Consider the following 13,710-nt stretch of genomic DNA (forward strand, 5'->3'; position numbering starts at 1 on the left):
AAGCTCTTATATCCCTGAAAAAATATTAAATCCTCGAACATGAGTGAACTCTAGGATTTTCAGGTAAGCACTGAAGAGATGTCCAACTACTAATTTTCTCAGAAAATGCTTAGACTGCAGTGCAGATTTATCCTGTCCTGCCTTGGCAGCTTCATCCTGCGAGGCATAAAAACAGAATCTCCAAGGGTGTTTTGGCTCAAAAACAAAAGGAGATGATCCTCTTTGTCCTCAGGGTTGCTAGGAAGAGTCTATATGGAGCAAGCTTATTCAAGGACAATGCATTGAGGCTCAATTGGGTTGGGATATGGGGAGTTCGGAGACTTTGTCAATAATCAACTTTCTGTCTTTGTGCTGCTTTTTTATTAATTCTTTATGTAAATTAATAAACAAAATATCTTTTCTTTAATCTCAATATACTTCAATATTGCCTAAATTAATGCAGGTTTCATTCCCTACTTATGCTCTATACTTGTTGCATAAGCAGAATTTGGATATTTTAATGACTGTAGCTATCGTCAAGTATGTTGTGTGTTCTCTCTATGCTCCTTTTGTTCTTCTCCAGTCTCCCTCTTTCCCTTTAAACCTTTTTCCCAGCCTTCTGCCTTTATTTCCACCTTTCTTTTCTCCAGTACATTTGATATAAACAAAACTATTTCTCACAAAGTTTTATATCAATGAAGCAACATCGCTGAAGCTGTAATGCTTACTTTCTCAGTACCATACTGCTGAAAAGGACATTAAAAAATAAATTATTATTATTATTATTAATAATAATAATAATAATAATAATAATAATAATAATAATAATAATAATAATAATAATAATAATAATAATAATAATAATAACAATACTAATAGACGTGAAACAAAATCTGAAAAAATAATAATAATAATAATTAGATGCCTACCACAGTTGCAAAATTGATAGTCCAGAAAACTATCAGAGAAAGGGAAACGAATCTTCAGGAATGCTCTTTAGGTAACTCAAATCCAGAACTGACCTGACTCTTTCATTTTGAAATGTGAAGTTCAGAATTGCCATAAATGCCAGAATGCCAACAGGGATCACAGACAATCTTAACCTTATAAATATCAAATACCATCCCTGTCACCACCACAGTGCACAACCACATGCATGCAGTGACCTTTCAGGAATGGAAGAATTGAGTATTTGGATGAATACTTTACCACTCTATAACTAGCACTTCAATTCTGAATAATAGAGGCCAGCCAATTCATTAGATTCTATTAAAGTGTTAATGAGAAGCGATGGGGGGTGAATGAGAGAGCATTGGGGAGAAGGACAGGAAGAATTTCACACAGGCCCAGTAAAAGTGCTATTGTGATTTAAATCAGATACCTTTCTAACTGGCAGAAGGAAATACATTTTTCTAAATCGTCTACTTAACTGCTTTGTAACTGTAATAGACAATTATTCAGAACACACTCATGCAACATTGACTGTTACTGGATTGAGAGTAAATGCATAAATGTGTATACAACTATGATTATAGTACATTTGATATAAACAAAACTATTTCTCACAAAGTTTTATATCAATGAAGCAACATCGCTGAAGCTGTAATGCTTACTTTCTCAGTACCATACTGCTGAAAAGGACATTAAAAAATAAATTATTATTATTATTATTATTATTATTAATAATAATAATAATAATAATAATAATAATAATAATAATAATAATAATAATAATAAATAAATAAATAAATAAATAAATAAATAAATAAATAAATAAATAAATAATGTTAGATATCTGTAACAAAAAAGTGACAGACCAAGGTGATGAATTTAGAGGTTACACATCTGGAAAAGTATTAGTATTTGCTGCACAGACACCAGTAACAGAATGAAGTCTCCCAAGAACAGGCTCACCATGAACACATTGAACAAGATTCAGAATCCACACCAGAGATGATGAGGGAGAAGATGCCACATGGCGGCATCAAATAATAACAATGTTATTTGTACAGCTCTATACAAAATCAATATCTCCTTTTTTATGGACAGAAAAAAAATAACGATTAAAAGAAGTTAAATTAGAAACATTCTATAAAAGATTGAAATGCTTTACAAAAAAATCAGATTTTTGGTTCTTTCTTAAAGTTGTGGCATTCTACAGGTGAGCAACAGCGACACAGAAAGCTCTGTCAACTATGTTGAGCTCAGTTGGGATCTTGACACATGAAGAAATTTGGGGTGAGTGGAGCAGAGCAGTGACGTGCGGTCAGGGGAGGCAGGTGAGGCAGTGCCTCACCAGCCATCATGGAAAGAAAGAAAATATATAATCATAAAGTAATTTAAATTGTTATATTCATCCGGTGGTTTGTACTAAAAAATATTTATTTTTCATGTAGCTTCACCAATTTCGATTTTTATTTGTTCAAAATCGCTGAATTTTCTTATTTTCCCATTCAAATGCTTGGGCGATGCCGGTGAGGCAGCAGCGAGCTCTGCCTCACCTTGGATTGCAACCCCTGGCTCTGCGCTGGCTGCTAAGCGGAGAGAGCATGTTGCTTGCAGGCGTCAATAAAATGGTTTAAACTAATTTAATATGTGAACTTATTTCCAATAATTTAGCTTATGTATATAATGTACAGTGCTTTTTGTCACCAACTGTGTTTGTGTAACGTGTTTCGTGTAATGAGCGATTATAAACGGCAGAGAACAGGTTCGAGGTGAGGCAGGCAGTTCTCTTGCCTCGGCGCTCAAGATCCCAGACGTTCGTCTTGTTCACTCCTCAACTGCCGAGTAAGTGACAGCGAGCTAGGCTAAACGATTCGGGAAGCAAGTCAAGTGCAGCGATAGATTATAATAGAGATAGTGATTTTTTTCCTCTCGCTTATCCCGACTTTCGACATGGATTACTACATTACAACACCAAAAAAGTTTTCTCAAGTGGACTTTCAATCGAAGCAGGAGATAATATGTGTGTTTTGTGAGCTACAGTTTGTATGTGTAAGGATGCAGAAGTGAAACATAACCTGTAAACTGCTGTCAATCTATGCATCTGTTTGCAAATCTGATTCTGATGACGTCAGTGCCTCACCAGCTATGAACCTCACCGCACGTCACTGGAGCAGAGGGAGTGTGTTGTGGTTTGTGGGTTGAGAAGTTATTTGAGGTGAAGAGGGACATTTCCATACAAGCACTGATAAGTGAGGAGAGAGATTTTTAAATTAATCCTGATGGAGATGGGAAGCCGGTGCAAATTTTTACAGTCTCATTAAGATAGCTGCAAGGTTTTGGACATATCGAAGATTCTGAAGACTCTTTCTAGAGATCCGTAGGAGCAGTGATTTACAAGAGTCCAGTCTGTACTTGGGAGATGTTTTTCTGGTATACAAAAAGACGGTTTGGAAAAGAGTATCCAGATGTGCATCCCTTACATTTTTTATCACAACCATTTTTCACCACAACCAATTTATCAATCCATCGTCTATACCAGCTGTCAGGGTCACATGGCGGTCTGGTGGCCACATATTGTGGTCAATGTGAGATGTGGGACACATCCTGGATGTGTAGCCAGTTCATCACAGCTATGTGTAGCTATAACTGATTGTATTATAGCTAATACAATCAAACAAATTTTCAAACAAAAATTAATAAATTTGCTGTAAATCTTCACCATTCAAAGTTAATTTGTCTGTAATCTTTGACACAAATTCACACTGACAGTTTCTTTAACATATGGCTTCAAACTCCTGGCTACCCAGCAGACATTTGGCATGTGACACTTTCCATTCTTCTGCTCAGAATGTGAAACTGCATGCATGTGTGTTTGAGTGTGTTGGTGTGTCTGCGTGCGTGTGTACGTCTGTGCCCGGATGCTTATGGGTCAATGTCAGTCTGTAGGGAAGAGATAATGAGGCAGTGTGTGCTTCACCCAGCTAACCCCTGGATTTAACTGACAAGTCCTCCAAAATTGGCTGTAGAAGTGGAAAACTGGGAGAGTATTGTCTAACAATGTGTTGTTTGTTCTTTGTATTTTTATTTTTTTTATTTTTTGCTGTAATTTAACCCAAAGGACTCAAAAATATTTTTCTCAGACCTCAATGACAGCTTCACATCGAAAACAGGAATTGCAGCTGCTTCAACTAAGTGCGGCATGTCTTTGTATGGGATGTCATAATTTGACAGAGACAGGAATTGCTTTCAACTCTATTGCATTTATACACAATGAAAATACTGAAAATAACACTCTACTATGTAATTATTTCTGGCATACAGGAAAAAAGCTTGAAATGAAAGAGATGACTGAAAAAAGAAAACTAAATTCTTTCACAAAACAGAAAAATATCAAACAATGATAGCCAATGATTATAGTACATTATATAATCTTTATTTTTACTTTAGACTAATTAAATAAATCTGAGGTAAGACTTTATTTGACGGGTTGTGGATAAGACTGTCATGACACCATGTCATAAACATGACATAACACCTGTCATTAACATGAGTAAGTCTTCATGAATATTTATGACTGTTGTCATAAAGTAAATCATGACACTTTCAATACAAAGTTGACATTATTCAAAATGTCTTTGTTATAACAACTTTACTTACTCGTGTTCATAAGAGGTGTTATGTCATGTTTATGACGGTGTTGTGACAGTCTTCACAACCCTATTCAAATAAAGCGTTACCAAATCTAATAAGAAGGTTAGGCGATTGGACAAATTTATAGACCATCGATTACAGGCTGTACCCTTCTATCGTTGTTTTTTTCAGAGTTATTTCTTTACTGTATTATTATTATTTTTTTACTTTCTTAATTACTGTAATTACAGTGCTATATTGATACCAAACTAAGGGCATTTTCAGCACAAAACATTGCCGATAGTGGCTTCATATTGAGTAGCGTGGTGACGGGCTTTTTCAGTTTCTGTTTGGGTACATCTGAACAATTTTAGATCAGACAAAATCTGGACTGCCTTATCCAAGGTCCACTCCAGATAACTTAAGAAAATAGTCTGAGTGGTCACACTAGTATTTTGCAATATACATTTTGAAAAATAGGTATATCAGTGGCTTGATAACTGTCTCAACCATGCCCCGTTGAAAAACATTGTGTAGACTCCATTTAGAAAGATTTCACTGTGAAAACAACACCAGTAACATCTAATTTGATATATAGCATACAGGTTTCTATTTGTATTTATAAAACCTCATTGATTTAGAAAATGTTATCTTTATTTTCATCAGCAACAACTGAAAATAGTAAACTGGCTAAATTCATGTTTTTGACAAACTTATGAAAGCGTGTGTCTCACCTTTTTCTTGGACTTGAACACATTACAGCGGAAAACATTGCTCTGACCATCTCTGGCAATGTAGCTGAAGATCTTCAAATCTTGCGAGTCATGAGAAACGTAGAATATTCTAAAAAACAAACAAACAAAAAAACAAAACATGAAGTAGTTAAGAATGGATGTACAAAAAACCCCAACAAATCAAGGCAGCATTTTAAAACTATAAAAACATATTTAGTGGCAAGGAGACATGAGATGAGAGTTGTCTAATACTTTTTAAATATATAACTTGTTTCTCTTTGTAAGAAATAAACATGTTAAGAAGTTATTTAATTTGGTGGAATGGTTATTTGAATAAACCAGAAAGACAATTTCTATTGCTTTTTGTTCAGCCAGGAACAGGAAGTTCAGAAAAACAAAAATAAAGTGTAAACATAACCGAGGTTTGGATGAAAAACAGTTTTGCTGGTGGGGAAAAATTACAGAAACCAGTTGTGAAGAGATAAATAACATCCTGTAGAGCATGTAAACAAGAACAGAGAAGTCAGGAAAAAGAGGGAAAGGTAAAAAAAGAACAATAACAAAAAATAAATAAATAAATAATAACCTGAAGGGAGAAATTTGTATGTATTGGGATCCACACATACTAACTCATGACAGACTATGGCTGGAAAAAATAAAATAGATGAAAGAGGGAAGTAAATGTTTAAAGAATGCAGTAATAATAATCAAAGAACCTGTGAATATGAGGCTGTTTTTATTTTAACTTAAAAACATCGAAAAGAAAAAAAATAAATAAATCCCAACAACTTTCTGATGCTTTATGTGACACCAGCCACAATTTTATAAGCTTAAAGGTCTTTGTAAACAACTCAAACCTCCCTTTTGAAACTCCCAAGCAATGTGAGACTAATTTGAATGCTCTCCACCCTTCTGTGAGATGCGTGAGACCGGATGAATGTTTTATTTTGTTTTTCAGCACAATGTAATATGATGGTCTTATGCAAAGGCCAACATTGGCTCCACAACTAATTGAGAAAAAGAAAACAAAAACCAAACTCTTAGTTGATTGCCAAAACTTTAAAACCATATAAACAGACATCTCCCCACAGGGATGCTCACTATATAATGCATCCAGAAATGCATTGGCCTCATCTTTAATTATCCCAAATAAAGGCCAAATGTCAACTGTATAAACCACAACCGAGCGAAAGTCGTTTCAATCCCTAACCCCAAAACCATGGCTTAACTCTTAATCAACTTGAATATAAGTACATACATGCAATTTTTCCCAAAACCTCAGTTCAATAACTTATAAAGGAACTGTATAGGTCCCAACTGTCCCCTAAAGGATACCACAATCAAAGAGGACATACATTTCCAGTCTGAAAGCAGGATTTCATGGTTTTGTTCTCAAAAATTTTTATATTTGTGCTTACATTTTTAGTTTGAAAAACAAAATAGCAATAACAAACTTTTTGTTATTTTTATTGACAGATTTATTGACAGATTGTAAATAGGCTGCCTAATCCTTAACTTACTGACTGTTCTTAATCGCTCTATAAAGTCCCACTAGAAAATTCATTTGGATCCTTACGAGCAATTTTTTCTGTCTTGATATGTTTACATATTTTATGTGCAAACTAAGCACTTTGATTAAACAACAAAGTCCTTGTTTATATTGCTATTACCATCTGTGACTTGATTCTGATTAGGTTTTCGTATTGTGCTTTTTATTACAGTGAATCTGAATAACTTACTGTAGAGCGTATGAAACACATGAGGCAGAACAGCTTTGTAATTGGGTAATTAGAGCCATAATAAAAGGCCTGGCATAGGATGGTTTGGGTAATTTATCACACTGAGACAATGAAAAACCAGACAGGAGTAAAAAAACAAAAAATGTAGGGGGTTATGTAAATAAATACAAAATGTACATCTAGCTGTTTGGCCATGTGCATGTTGATTTTTCTGCATAAGATTGTGTACTTTTAATCAGGATACTCATCTGTTCACCCAGTGACATTTCTGTGGTATTTATTTGGGTGTATTTCCTGGAAGCCAGACTGACTGGGGCTGCATCGTATGGATGGTGTTCTTCGTCAACACAGCTTAGCAGATGGCCAAATGCCAGACACGGCTCACTGCTGTGACTCATTCAATCAGGCATACAAACACCACTGAGCCAAAGAACCGGTACCTGATTTTTCTTTCTGCGTGATGCTGTCTAGAGGCTGTTCCAGGAGGTCATTGCATACACATGCAGACATCTATTAATCTTGTGGTCCTCCAGTTTGTTTGACCAGAAACAAGTTAGGACAGTGATCTGTTGTCATTGCTGAGGGTTCTGTTATAACCCTAAACGTCTCTTCAGCAATTATTTCTGACCTTTAAAACAACTGTATGACAGCCCTTTGTTTATACTTCAAATAAATATTCTGTCATTTTACACGTTTTGGATTATCAGCAAGCTGACTTTTACTTCAATGTTGGACAAACTCAGTTGTCTTTTGCAGATTTCAGCAAGAAAAAACATCAGTGTCCAAAACATTTTTTTTTCTGTCAAACTGAGTTAGACTGAATATGGGAAATCCCTAACAAGACTGTGAGTGAGTCTATAATAGCTTAGAAACATAAACTACAAGGACCTTACTTGCTTTTTCTTTTAACCTGCTGGTTTCACATCCTGTCTTTATTACAAACATGTAGCTGCAGTGTAACATGAATCTGAATGATCTAATAGTTTGAAAATTGTAGCAATGATTAAAAACACCAAAGAAAACTACTTACTGACTCAATATGCATAATGAGACATGTATTAAAGCACACACAGATAGTGAGAGAGTATAAAAATTGAATAAAACTTCAAAAAGTTCCACCTAAGATCCTGACCAAATTAGAACTGCCCCACTTGTTTGGATGAAAATTATTTTTTTCTTTAAACAAAACTTTCAGAAATCCTAAAAAAATCCACTGAAGTACAAATATGGCCATGTCAAGCCATTGGGTGCCAATGAAGTGAAAGAAAACAAATTCTTAATATTTGCAAGCCTATTTTTTATTTTTAAAATTTTGATGTAGACCTTGCCCACTGTGAGGCATGTACTTGCAACTCTACCCTACAACTTCTGAAAGCCCATGTGTGATACAACTTAAGAGAAAAAGCCAGTGAGTTTCCTTCAAGTTGCAGTACCCATATCATCATAAAATATCCATAAAAAAGTTTTGCCCAGGTTTTTTACAAATAATGCATAGTTACTCTTTTTACCAGTCAAATGTTGAACATCTCTTAAGTTTCAAAATGACACAATTCTGCATTTCTTGGAATTGCTGCCAGCCGTAGTACTTTTTATTCATTGCTTACATTAATTAGAGTTTCTAAGCCCTTTTAAGTAGGACTCAATGTCAAAAACTGTTATCTTGGGATACAGATATAAAATAATGCAGATGGCCATTTTATTTAGCTATTTTGCCACTGGAAAACCTCGTTTTTGTGTCACCACACACATTGAGCAGGGAGGTTGTAAATAGCCTGTACTTGTATAGCATCCTAAATCTCTTCACACTTTATTCAGTCATTCACACAGTCATTAACACATTCACACACAGATGATAGCAAGGAACTACATTGCAGCTATTGCTGCCCTGGTCCAAAGTTGCCAGGCATGGGAATGACCTGGTTCACTCACTGGCAATACACAGACTACAGGACAAATCAGTGAAAAATTTCGAGCTGGTTCCTCTTCCTCGACCTTGTTGGAATACATGACATAAAAGACCCCTTGTTGTACCATGGGATTGCTAATGGGTCTTAAAAGGTAATGCTCCAAAACCAATTTTCCAATCTATAAAATAAACTGTTCAAAACAAATCATCTACAGCCATCTCAGTTCTATCACCTAAATCTGACATAAAACCTGTTGGGTACCAAGAAAAGAGCACCTTATTGCTATGGATTATGCAAATAGAAATAAAAATGCCACCCTCTGTATGTTTCAACCTAAGTGAATGCTTTTAAAAAAGACTGAGTTACTGTCTAATTAGTTAATTAGTTTGGAAAAAATTAAATTGTGTGAATAGCTTTCTGCTATATGCTAACAATCCCAAACAGAATACTAACGCAACCTTATAAACAATCCTTACTATCCAATGCTGGAATACTGACCATTACAGTACAGAAAGATTTGAACCTTTTTATCTGTTTTGGGGGCCTTCACTTAAATCCTGCACAGTGAGTCAATAGGATAAAAGTAAATTCCCTGCTTTTTCTTAAGCTGGGGACATGCTTTTGTGATCTGCCCAAGTCTTGGTTACTGTGAAAAACTCTCAGAAAGATACAAAGCAACATTACTGGCTGTCAGACTGCTGAAGCGCAGCTGAGAATGAGTAAAAGTGAGCTTAACTGGATGGCTTAGCTGACAAATCCCTCAGCGGAACACCGATGACGGCAGAGATACATCTTTATCCACCGTCTCTCGGAGGAACAGCTGCCAAACATCCAGGTGAAGACACATCAAACAGATAACAGCTTTGAATAAGAGGTAGCTCTGACATAAATGCTGGTTAAAAGTGAAAATAAATCAAACTACAAATACTGCTAGCAGCAAACGTCTTTATCTGGAACGTTAGGGTTAGTCTGCCTTGTTTTCAGTCATGCTGCCTTTTCTTGAAGGTATGTCACTATCTGTTGTTGCTGACTAAAATCACATAACAACAAGAAAATGGTGGCTCTACAAATAAAAAAACATAATTGATTGATGAAACGTTTCCCAATTCAATCTTGAAGAGTATTCTGTAAATTAAAGGTTATAGGGTCAACTTGATCACCTTTCTGCTAAATATAATTCTTAAACTAAATGGGACAAACAAATCAATAAGAATCTATTTTTAATTTTAGATCATTCAGATATTATTAGACCTACTGAGGAAAAAAATCTAAAAATCTTTTGATTTGAATTTTTGGTTCTCCGAAACATTAAATGCAAATGATTTCACATAAATCAATTCTTCTTTTTTGTAATATTTACAGTCAAATATAAAAGAACGTCACAAAATGGATAAAAAGTTCAAGACTTCATCTGTAGGTGAGAACTTGAGCAATTATTCACAACTCTGATAAGCTTTTTAGAGCCATTTAATTAACATTTCATGAACCATAAAAGGCCAACTTATTGACTAAAGGATTTTAAATGTTCAACTTTTCTTTTCAGAAGTGCTTGACTGTGTAGAATGAAAATAATTCTGATCAACAGTAAACATAGTGGAAGGAAATGTAGATTAAAAGTCATGCATAATATTTGTGTCAGGACTGGGGCATTTTGCACTGAAACTCAATGAATGATGTTTATGTCTATGGATTCAAATTCTGAAAAGTTGCATAAAAGGGAGCAAACAATTCAAAATATACATTTTAATGATGATGGAAAAGAGACATTTTCATACATTTATTTAAGATACACAAGAAAGGAAACTAAAGGACTCAAAATGATCAGATTTAGTTTGAATAACTGTTATTAAAGAATTGTGCTAAAGATCTGACAAGCAGAATGAAAGGAAACATAAAAATCTGGCCATAATTCACAAAAAGAACAGCTGATTCGAACTTGAAGTGAAAAAGGGCAGTCATTTAGCGGAAAAGGGAGGAATAAGACACGAGAATGCGTGGGTGAAGTACACCTAAAGGAAAAGACTTATTTGGAGATCCTGCATGAATTGTGAGAGAATCAGAGAGAGGAAAACAAGAAGATTCACTGAGTTTAAGTGGTGAGGTGGGAGCAGAAAAAAACACTGTCTAACTAGGTCATATTAAACTCACTGAAGTCCCAGTAACACAAAACCAACAGACAAGCAGCTTCTGCTGTACACAAACAAATGTAAAGCGCCTCAGCCTGACACTGGGTAACTATTAACAGACAGTATTATGCTCGATTAACTAGATTCTCAACGACCGCATACGCATTCACACTCTTAACAGCTAACCATGGTAAGTTAAGCCCTTCTTGTTAACAGGCTGAATCCATCGTGCAGGAGGCCTGCAATAGGATGTTTGAGTAATGAAGTGGGGTTGCTGCAGAATGCCTCGATCATTTTTCCTTCGATAAATTGCTGCCCGTGAAAACACAGGAGCTATAAATCAAAAGCAAAGAGGCAACACACACACACACATACACACATCATCACCAGTGACACAGCTACTTACGATCGATACAATATTGTGCCTGTGACAGATCAGACTTGAAATGTCTGTGTTTGTCTGTTGCAGCATGAGCATCATGTTCGGGCATGAAATTCGAACTGAACGGTATTAAATATCTCTCTGCATTAAACGTCCTGCTATTGGAAATCATTGAAAGCTTCAGTTTCTGCAACATGAAACATTTGGAACTACAGCATAGAGTCACCCTGAAAGCACAGAAGAATCGCATTTTAGAGCCACGGAATTATCCAATTTTGGTTGAAGTAGAGAGGGTCTTTAATTGTTTGAGTCTAGTGGAAACTGCCTACTATCTTATTATATAGTGTGAGTAATAGTTTGAGAAATAAAACATAGCATGAGCGATCAGAAAATATTTCTATATTTATAAGCCTTGTGGCTTGTCACTATGCATTGTGGCAAATTCCAGTCTTGCTTTTTTATGCTGTGCTTTGAATATTGGTGTCCTCCTTGGCTATCTCCCATGAAGTCCACTTTGGCTCAAGCAACGGCGGATGTACCTTGACCTTGGAATGCATCTTTAATTTCGTTGAAGTTTGTTCTGGCCTCTATGGTTGCCATTTGTATTGTCCTTCTCTTAAATTTGTTATAATTTTTCCTTCTCTGGCCTTAAAATACTGAATGATATGTGCAATTGTAATCAAAGGAGCATCATGCTACTTGGGGATGATTTTACAGCCTGTACCTTTACATGCCTGTGTATAATTTTCTTTCCAACCTCTTGGAGCACCTCTCTTCCTCACTCCCTGTGGTCCACATTCAGTGTGGTCCACACTATGTCACCACACAACCTAGTGACAAGTCACCCTTTAAATAGGCACACCAACTGACTACAAGCTTGAAAACACCCTAGTTTGACATGTCCCTATTGTTTAATTACTTTCAATCTTTTCCAAAGGTACCATCAATTTTGTTCATATCTGTTTCATTTGTTTACTTCTTAAAATGATTCTGCTGAGCCACGTTTCAAAAGTAATAGGCAAATTTTAAGTAAGTTATTATTATAATGTTATCATAACACTTGTAATATAAAACAATTGTATAAACAGTCCCTTGCTATATTAATATTGCGCATGCACATGCAATGAAGATTGAGTCACAATATACTGCACAGCTCTAGTGTTTAAACACTTCAACCCTCAGAAGTACTATTGTCTGAGGAAACAATAAGTAATTCTGAACAGACACAAAGCTGCACACCTCTTCCTCTATATTTTATTCCTCGGCCCAGTCAACAGCCCTGAACCTAAAATGCTGTCCAGAGCAGGATGCATCCGACACAGATGTAACCTAACCACACAGTACAGACAGAGCAGCATTTTGATTAAAGAGACAAAGTGGCAGAAGTACAGGTTCATTATCAGAAAAGATGTTGTGTCAGCTCAAACTCTGCTTGCCAACATAAAGAAAAGCATGGAAATTTTATTGCACAGACTTGGCAAATCTGAACAGACTTAATCATGGAGCAGACAGCTAGATGATTAAATTCATTTAAGTCAAGGAGAAAGGTTAGCAGCTCAGCTTTATTTTAATATAAGAATCTTGCAATCATCACTAAAATAACACATAAATGCCTCTGCCGGGATAAAAGCACATTCTGAGCTCTCGCATGTGAAATGAGGTCATTAAAGCTATATTTCTTCCACACAAAAGACTGAATGAAACTTTTAAACACAAACCACAAAACTGTTCAAGAATGGGGTAAATAATTTATGCTGGTGTTTTTCCTCAAAGGACCTACAGGAGTGGCTGCGGTGAATCTCAACTTCCCATTTCTGTGCATGAGTTTAAGAGAATGGGAACAACAGTCTCTGGTTGATAGAAAAGCACTGTGCTTAAGAATGCAAATTTGACAAACAAATAACATGACCGGTATTTAATCCTTTACCATGTTTAAAATCAATTTCATTGCAAATTGTGAGAATAACAAATCTCCTTGTTATAAATGAAGAATAAATCATACTTAATTGGATTAGTCACATTTAGCTGGTGCTCACTAGGAAATACTGACCCCATTCAGTTTAGAAGAAGCACAAATCAAAGAGTCAAAGTGAAGACTGTGCTCACAGCACAGAAAATAAAAGAGCAGCACTTTAGGGCTGAAATGGTCTTATCTTGAACAAAGATTAGTTTCATGGAATATGACTGTATATTTATCAGAAATTCTGTACATATAGTGAAGGAGCTACAACTGTAAAATAAGAGAACTCATAAGCAAAGTTTGAA

General features: G+C 35.5%; 1 protein-coding gene across 1 annotated transcript in view; it reads right to left on the bottom strand.

Moving 5' to 3' along the window:
- The window catches only part of LOC122837990 (carboxyl-terminal PDZ ligand of neuronal nitric oxide synthase protein-like), a 147,013-nt gene that overhangs the window by 69,161 nt on the left and 64,142 nt on the right, over positions 1–13,710 (bottom strand). The window contains exon 5 of the mRNA XM_044128239.1: positions 5,292–5,400. Coding sequence (XP_043984174.1) covers positions 5,292–5,400 — 109 coding nt within the window. The remainder of the gene's footprint in view (positions 1–5,291; positions 5,401–13,710) is intronic.

The sequence above is a fragment of the Gambusia affinis genome, linkage group LG10 (assembly GCF_019740435.1).
Source record: "Gambusia affinis linkage group LG10, SWU_Gaff_1.0, whole genome shotgun sequence".
Lineage (NCBI taxonomy): Eukaryota > Metazoa > Chordata > Actinopteri > Cyprinodontiformes > Poeciliidae > Gambusia > Gambusia affinis.